The 8,277-nt window shown below is 49.4% G+C and overlaps 1 protein-coding gene across 1 annotated transcript in view; it reads right to left on the bottom strand.

The window, feature by feature from the left end:
* Nucleotides 1–5,325: 5,325 nt before the first annotated feature.
* The window catches only part of Per3 (period circadian regulator 3), a 40,490-nt gene continuing 37,538 nt past the window's right edge, over nucleotides 5,326–8,277 (bottom strand). Inside the window, 1 exon segment of the mRNA XM_023699492.1 lies at nucleotides 5,326–5,729. Coding sequence (XP_023555260.1) covers nucleotides 5,481–5,729 — 249 coding nt within the window. The 3' untranslated portion in view covers nucleotides 5,326–5,480.

Raw genomic sequence — 8,277 nt, 5'->3', positions numbered from 1 at the left:
TTTCACAAATTTTGATGCACGTGAAACTTGAGTGTGACAAGAACTTAAGGGCTTGTTTGCGGGAAAATTTTAATACGTTACTGAGAGTTAAAAACATAAGGTCCTGCTCTCAGCTTTGCGGCCCATGTGCACCATCACTTGTGGCACCAACCTTGACCTGGGTCCCAGCAGCCCCAGCAGCCCCAGCAGCCCCAGCAGCACTGGGAGCTCCTGAGACATGCAGATCCAGCCCCACAGGGCCTGCCGGCTCAGAATGGGCTGATCACTGGGTCCCCGGGTGATTGTTCCCATCTCGATGACAGTGCACCATGCAGACACAAGGATGCCGGCTCAGGACAGGGTGGGCAAGAAGCCTTCTGGGGAGCAGATACCCCAGAAAGTCACCTCTGGTGGGGTGGAGGGGGGGTATGATGAATGCCAAAGTCACAGGTTGGGAACATGGGGCTTTAAAGGCTAAAAGGAAAGCCCACGTTTGTTATCAAACCCAGGAAACTCTGTGTTTTCTAAGGCTTCTCTGGGGCTCCCTGCAAGCTGAGCTACACTGCCACCTCCTGCCCTTACTGTCCTGGCCCGGGTGTGCTGGGTCCCCGAGCATGCATGTCACACAGAGGTGCTCCAGGGAATCCGAAGAGCAGGAGACTGAACTTTAACCAAGCTTTCCCCCCACACGGCCACTGCGGCAAGGCGCTGCTCTGCAGCCCGAGCTGCGCGCTGCACAAGCGAGGTCCCAAGATGGCGCGGTGCCCCAGGTGTGAACAGTCCGAGGGATGCAGCCTGCTCCTGCGCTAGCGAGAAGCAGCGCTCAGGGGCTTTCGTTTTCAGCAAGGAAATTTTAAGGTCTGAAGTCACCCGGGCAGTTACCAGGACATCCCTACTAAGTCGTAGAATACAAAGAAAACTAAGGGTCAACTTTTAAAGAAGTTAATTTCAAGACATAAAAATCTGTGTCCCGTGGAAGATAACACGTGCGGGCCATGTCCCGGGCTGGCGAGGGCCAGGAAATCCACGCAGCCGCGTGGCCAAGGGGCACAGCGGAGCCCAGGCTTGTTGAGGCCACCGTCCCCCTCGAGTAGTTTCTCTGCACACTGAATTCGCCCCTAACTGGCCTGTTGCTCTGCTTGCAGGCTTCCTCTGGACAGGAGGCCAACACGCTACTGAGTCGTCTTCTGGCGAGCAGCAGAAGCCAGCAGAAGCCACTGCCGGGGGCCGCCCTGGAGTGCTTCTGGAAATACTGTGTCTGAAGCTGGGCGGACAGGCCTTCGCCACTGGAGACACCCATCCTGGACAGCAGCGCGCGCACACACACACATGCACGCGCACACGGCTGGCAAGCAGTGTGAGGACACAAAAGGCAAACCGCACACCGCACCAGGCAATAAATCCTTCCGTTTTGCAAGTATCACGAGTGGCTATCTTACTTACTAGGATATCTGCAAAATTTAACATTTTCTTTCCTTCATCTTATTCTTTTTTCCCCTGTGGCACTGGGGATGGAAATTGGGACCTTGTGCTTACAGGCAAGCGCTTACCTTCATCTTATTAAGAGGATTTCTTGAAAGTTTAAAGGTAAAGCCAGTAAACGAAAAGAAAACATGAAGATTCAGTCGATCATTAAACTTCAATTTAAGTAAATGACTTATTTTAGCTGCACCTTAAACACAACTACACAGGTTATTACTTTCTTATATTTTATTTTTCTTAGAGACAGGGCCTCTACACAGTAGTGCATGCTGGCCTTGGGCGTGCAGTAGTCCTCCTGCCTCAGCTTCCCAAGTGCCCTCATTACAGGTGTGCGCCACCGCGCCTGGTAGTTTCTGCTTTCCACAAGGAGCACCTTAGCTTGGGAGGTCTGACCTCGCTGACCTTGGGGGGCATGCAGAGCGTCCCTTTTAGCCTGTGCACTACGGGAGCCCTGGGACTTTGCTCCTTCAGCCCTGAGCCTGCTTGTTCTCAGCTCCTGGGAGCCTGAGGTTCAGAGTTCACCCTCTCCCGGGAGAAAGCCCTGAAGGCCGAGGACTGGAGAGCTAGCCCAGCTTGCTGCTGAAGTCCCACACCATGCACAGCACACCTCCAGAACTGGGCGCGTGGCTGAGCAGGCTCCTTGGGGTGGGCAGCAGAGGCCCTCAGACCGGGGCCTCACCCCGGCCCCACCCGGATGCTGCTCGAAGCCTCTGAGAAGACTGGTGTGTGATAAAGGGCTCCTGATGCAGCAGGCAGCAGCCCAGCAGGAGGAGGGAGTCGCAAGGCGCCGCCAGCACTGGTCACCCCAGTGCCAGCTCTCCACCTGGGACACTGAGAGGAGCTTCTGAGTGGGGGCCCTCATCAGACAATTCTGAAATCCCTCTGAGTGTAGTAGGAACAGGCACTTCTCCTCGCAGCTCGACACTCAGATGATGAAGTTCCGCTCCGTCCCTCCACCTAGCAGCCGTGCAGCCTCCTTCAGCTCATGTGACCCCTCTCCCTCAGTGCCCTCTTCTATAAAATGGGCTGAACAAGGTGTTCTGTGGGCCAGCTCTGAGGGTTACGTGAGGTAGCTGTGAAGCAGGTAAACCAGCCCCTGCCCAAAGTGCCCTCAGTGCTGAGTGAGTTTTCTTCTTGCTTATAGAGAGGCACACATAGCTTGAAAAGTATAAAATTTAAAAGCCTTGTTGATGCCAGGACTTTTTTTGAGGCCCCTTAGCTTTATTCTTACAGTGCATGGCATCCACACTGGTATTCTCTGAGTCAGGGGTCACAATTACAAACACTTGCAGTCATCTGGGGACACTGAATAAACCTGGCCAGGTGACTTCTGGGGGAAACACTTCAAAACCACCGGAAGCCATTGTAAAGAGGGATAGGCAGAGGTCAGGGCCAGAAGACAGGGTGAGGGAAACCCTCCAGCTCCAGTGTGGCTCCAGGATCTTGTTTTGTATTTTGATTTCTAGATTTTGTTGTTACTAAGTTACACAGTCAGACTTTTAAAATGCAGGTTTGCCCTGCATAATTACTAAGAATTTGTAACAGCATTTTTTTGGTAATAGTAATTTTAATCACTATATTCCATAAGTTGGCAATAAAATTGGCAAGTATTAAAAAATATACATACACCGGGGCCGGAGAGATAGCTCAGTGGAATAAGTGCTTCCCTGGCAAGCGCAAAGGCCTGAGTTCAATCCCTGGTTCCACCAAAAAAAAAAGAAAAAAAAATATATATATACATATACCTATACTGGAGACCTGATCAATACTTTACAGTGCTGAAGAGAGGATTAAACACATTAATGAACTGGAAGATACCTGTATTTTCTGCAAGGTAGGAATCCAGACACGGCTGCCACTGCAAACAGAATGTGGGTGAGGCCCTTCTGTAGCTCCTGAGAAACTACATTGGATGCCACAAAATGTATATTCAAGACAATTTCTGAAGTTTACATTACACAGTTTATTGTTACTGAAAAGATATCTAATTAAAATATTAATAATTAGTAAAAACAAATTGATGTAAGTGCAGTTGGAACAAATTTTCAATATGGATTAAATTTATCTTGTTAATTATAAAGAAGTTTCACTTAATTGCGAAACTACTCCATCCATACACCATCTTATTTTCAATACATCTTGGCCTCAGACCCAAGAAAATAAAGCTTTTGGGCTAACATTTACATAAACACCAAGGCCTGCGCTGTGCGATGCTATTTCTAATTTCTATTGTCAGCAATAGAAAAAGTTAACAAGTATGAACGGAAAGTTGCGGTTAGGTAAGACCCCCGTGGGGGGCGGCAGGCATGCTGCCGAGCCTGGCCCTGCCCAGCAGCGGGCCAGCCTCTCAGAGCACCACCTGACCTGCGTCCAAAGACGAGACCTTGTGAGGACTCAGAAGGCCGCTCACAGTAAGCACCGATTTCGAATCAAGCCTAGACTAAGATATGCTCCCTAAAGCGTGTACGAGGGCAAAGGATAAGCAATTTTAGATAAAGCAAATGTCCAGAGACAATGGGAAAGGTCTTATATCATTAAGAAACATAAGATCTGAAATATGCATACATGACTGTGGAATGATTCTCAGCTCTGGATGCCATTTGCAGTTTACATAGACTAAAAACATTATTATAGAAGATTGTCTGTGGCAGATACACAGGTAGATTTTGTTTTCATTTTTCACCATGGGGAAAAATAAAACACAACTTGACCAACAGACAAAGGCCTAAAAATCATTGAACCATCAGGATGGAGTAGAATATGAGTTTCTATTCATAAAACAGGAACATTTGCATGGAATTGCTTCATATTAGAAAATTCTAAGAACTAGCAAAGGCAGCACTGGAGAGTCGTATGCCACCTGAAGACAGAAGCCAGGAGACCGCAAGAGAGCAAGATCTGAGATCGAGGCCTGGAGAAGCAGCGTTCAGCAGGCACCCTGGATAACAAGGTCAATTTTCCTAATCATTATGATATATTTATTTAAAAAAACCCACAAAACCTGACAGGAGAAAGAAGTGTTTTCCTAAGCAAAACAATACAAAAAGGAAAAATAAGTTAGTTGTACGTCATATAAAAATAAAAGGCCTTCGTAACCTTTGCTTTCTTGTTTCCTTTTTCTGTTCTGCAGGTGTGGGCTCCCTGCTCCGGGTCAGGGTTTCTCTCAAGAGCACCAGAGTGAGCGGCCAGCAGGTCGCCCTCACTTCCTGAAGGACGGGAGCCCAGGCTGCAGAGCCCTGAGGTAGGAACACCGTGGTCCCCAGACCCAAACACTTACCCTGCTCCCAGGCAAGCCCAGGGCAGTGCCCATTCACCTCTGGTGGACACAGGCAGCTAGCTTCTTTCAGGTAAACTTGGTGAGAAAAGAAAAAACAGTTTTGCTAAGACTGGACATTTAAATATGTAAGTATATGAGGACAACACGAGCTGCTTTTTTTTTTTTTTTTTTCAGAACCAGGGATTGAACTCAGGCCCCTGTGCTTGTTGCCAGGAAAGCGCTTATTCTACAGAGCTATCTCCCTGGCCCCAACATTATCTTTGATAATAAACCTTTACGATCATTATTTTAAGACCAAAAACATTTTTAAAAAATTGGTGAAGAGGTTCTTTGTTTTAATACCACACGTATAAATGTTAATTTCACTTCTCCAAAGAACAAGCGTTTTGTGTGCCGACGGATTTCTAAGGACAGGCTTTCAGAGTTTCAGTCAAAGGTGGGAAGTCGAAATGAAATGCATCCGGAAGAACAAAGGTCTTGGAAAACTAGCTGTTTCCAGACTGGCTAGCGACCCCCATGCTGCGCTGCGTGCAGGAAGCTGGAAGGCCTCCTCTCTCTCCCAAGGGAGCCCCAGGCTGGACGCAGCTCCCAGATGGCGGGAGCCGAGTGGAGGGGGGGCTCCTGCAAGCGCTCCAGGGGCCGAGTCCAGCCGACCAGTTTTGGTGACATCTGAAACAGAGTTCTTCAGGGGCAATCCAGGCTCTTTCGAGACACACTCCTAATATAACAGAAGCAGAGGGGGCTACACACGACGTGTGCTTTGGAAAAGCACTGTCTGCACAAAGGCAGGGGGAAAGCTCTGTGCTGGTGAGGACTCTGTGGTCACCAAGTCACAGTTTAGGGCTGTGGAGACGCCACGATGCTGCAGTGCCCCAGGCAGGTGTGAAGGGACATCTTCATGGGGTTCCGGGGCGCCTTCTGCTGGATGGTGCCCAGGGCACTCTGCAGCGCCCTCAGCCCCCGGGTCTCTGCCTTCCTGGGAGACACTGCTCTGTAGAGAGAACGCAGCGGGGCATTCTTGGCGTTAATGCCATCTGAAGTTAGGAAATCAGCAGAAGGCTGGCCGGGCAATGCGTCCCTGACTTGCTCTCTCACGTCGCAGGAGTGAGGAAGTGTCTTTAATGTTCTTGCTTGTACTATTTTGAAGGCTCACACTTGGTATGCTCTTCCATCAAAAACAGAACCAGGGCCGGGGAGATGGCTCAGTGGCACAGCACTTGCCCGGCAAGCACAAGTCCTGTGAATTCCCAGGACCCTCCACCCCTGACAAAACAAACAAACAAGCAAACAAACAAACAACAGAAAAACAGCTTTTCAAGAATAAAGAGGCTTCCAGTGATTGGTTCAAGAACGTGCTGACCCTCCTTAAGCAGCAGTCGTGTTCCCTCCTCTGGGGCTCGTGTGAGGGATCTGGGAGGAGGTGAAGCAAGAGCCAGGACCAGGTGTCCAGACAACTTGGTGCTGGCAGAGGCCACCTGGTGTGGCCATCTGGGGACTCTAGGTCTCCCTAAACCCCTACAGCTTCCAGGGGAGCTACATGGCAAAATGTGCTTTGTTCCAGTCCAAGTCAGTGTGCGTCCTGGGAGAACAACTGTCACTGGCTGAGGGTCCGGAGACCCCATCCTCCTGCACTGGGAAGCCATGTTCCGACTGCTTCAAGTCCCTTCCCTCTGTCACTGACAGGGTCTGAGGCAGTCCCCCAAAGGGCATGAGGCCCTCATCTGACCCAGCTCCCAGGGGAGGCCGCCAACTTGCTGGCTCCAGCAAGGGCCTGGGTGGTGAGAGGCGCACAAAGGTTCACCAGGAGGAATTACAGAACACACGTGGCAGAGTGCATGCCCCGGGGAACCTCCATGTGGACTGGGGTGGGGCTTTATGCTGCCTTGGGGGGGTGTCTGAGACGGGTGATCTGGGGGTGCGGCCCTACTATGTGCAAGGCGCCCCTGCAGTGCGTAGTTAGGTGCACACCAGGGGCCTCAGCCTGGAGTTTAGAGCTGCTTCACTGAACAGGGAGGTCTGGTCTAGGACAGGAAAAGCATCCTCAATTTCCAGATTAAAAAACATGAGCCAAATTATAGGCTCAGAGGATCATTACGAGTTTGATCTGTATAGTGAAGCCCTTAAAAAAAAACCCCACAATTTATGGTCTTATTGGACATTTAAGGTCCTCAGGCATTCTTTCTGGGGTTTTGTGGAAGGGAAAAAGGCACCGTGACGTGGGGTAACTTGGGGTCCCAAAGCTGCAATTTTTCTTGAAAGTACAACCTCACAATTACATTTTCCCAGTCTCTGTTTTTTCTTTTGTCTTCGATTTCACTGCACCTGCACCTAGTGACTTCCAGATGGATTTTCTTTTGCTTCTACCTGTCCCCCACCGCCAGGCAGAGGCTTAAAGTCCAGGCCTCTCCGGGCAGCTACAGACTGGGCCTGGGCAGAGGTGTGGCCACAAGCACGGGAGGAGGGGAGCGGCAGGAACGAGCTAACTCGGGGGACTCCACCTCCTTGGTTACCACATCATTCGATTCAAATGTGCAGTTTTCAACAACAACAATCACAAGTCACGCACAAGAAAATGGGTCACTCAGTGGGGAAAAACAAAACAAAAATCAAGAGAAACAGCTTATGAGAAAGACTGCAGGGCAGTTTTGTTAAATGGCTTTGAAACAAGCCTGTTAGCTGAACACGGCAGTGTGCGCATGCGCCCCAGCCACTCCGGAGGCTAACGAGAGATCACATGCAGGAAGCCAGGCCGGGGCACTTACTGAAGATTCTGTTTTAAAATAAGGCTCAAAAAAGGGCGAGAGGGGTACTCAGTGCAACAGCACTTCTGAGCCCATGTGACTCCAAGCTTCAATCCCAGTACAAAAATAAACCCCAAGAAAACAAAACCAAACAATCACCCAAAAACAAAGCAACCTCCCCCAAATAAAATACAAAACCAAAACAAGCAACAAAAATATCTTAAAGATGCTCAGAGAACTAAAGGAAGACATGAAAAAAACCAAGACGACACTGTAAGAATGAAATGGAAATACTAACGCAACATAAAAAGTAGCAAGAAACCAAAAAGACATTCTATACCTGAAAAGGAAAAAAAAATCCCAAGTGCGGGTCTGTGGAGACCACTCTGAGGCAGAACGCGCAGGGCCTAGGACCATTCAGCTGGCTTTTCTGTATCTAGCCTGTCCCAGGCCGAGGTGACTTGCCAAGGAGCCAGCACCTGGCGTGCAGAAAAATAGAATCGTCCACACCAACGGTCACAGGAGAGGCCTGTCTGTGACACGATGACACCTGCAGCTGAGGACACTAACTCCTAACTGCCTACCTCAGAGCGAAGACAGCTCTCTCTCCACTAACAAGATTTACCACTTAGAATGTCTTTGTGGTGAGAGGAACAGGGCAGCGTGTGCGCATCATGGAGCTGAACAGGAGGGGAAGGCAGAGAGGAAAAGAATGTGTGGAAGTAAGAACTGGAAACTGAAACTACAAATTTTTTTTTCTTTTTTCTTTTTTTAAAATTTTATTTATGTGTGTGTGTG

The sequence above is a fragment of the Octodon degus genome, unplaced genomic scaffold (genome assembly GCF_000260255.1).
Source record: "Octodon degus isolate 3935 unplaced genomic scaffold, OctDeg1.0 scaffold00113, whole genome shotgun sequence".
NCBI lineage: Eukaryota > Metazoa > Chordata > Mammalia > Rodentia > Octodontidae > Octodon > Octodon degus.
This window is presented reverse-complemented; position numbering and strand designations above follow the sequence as displayed.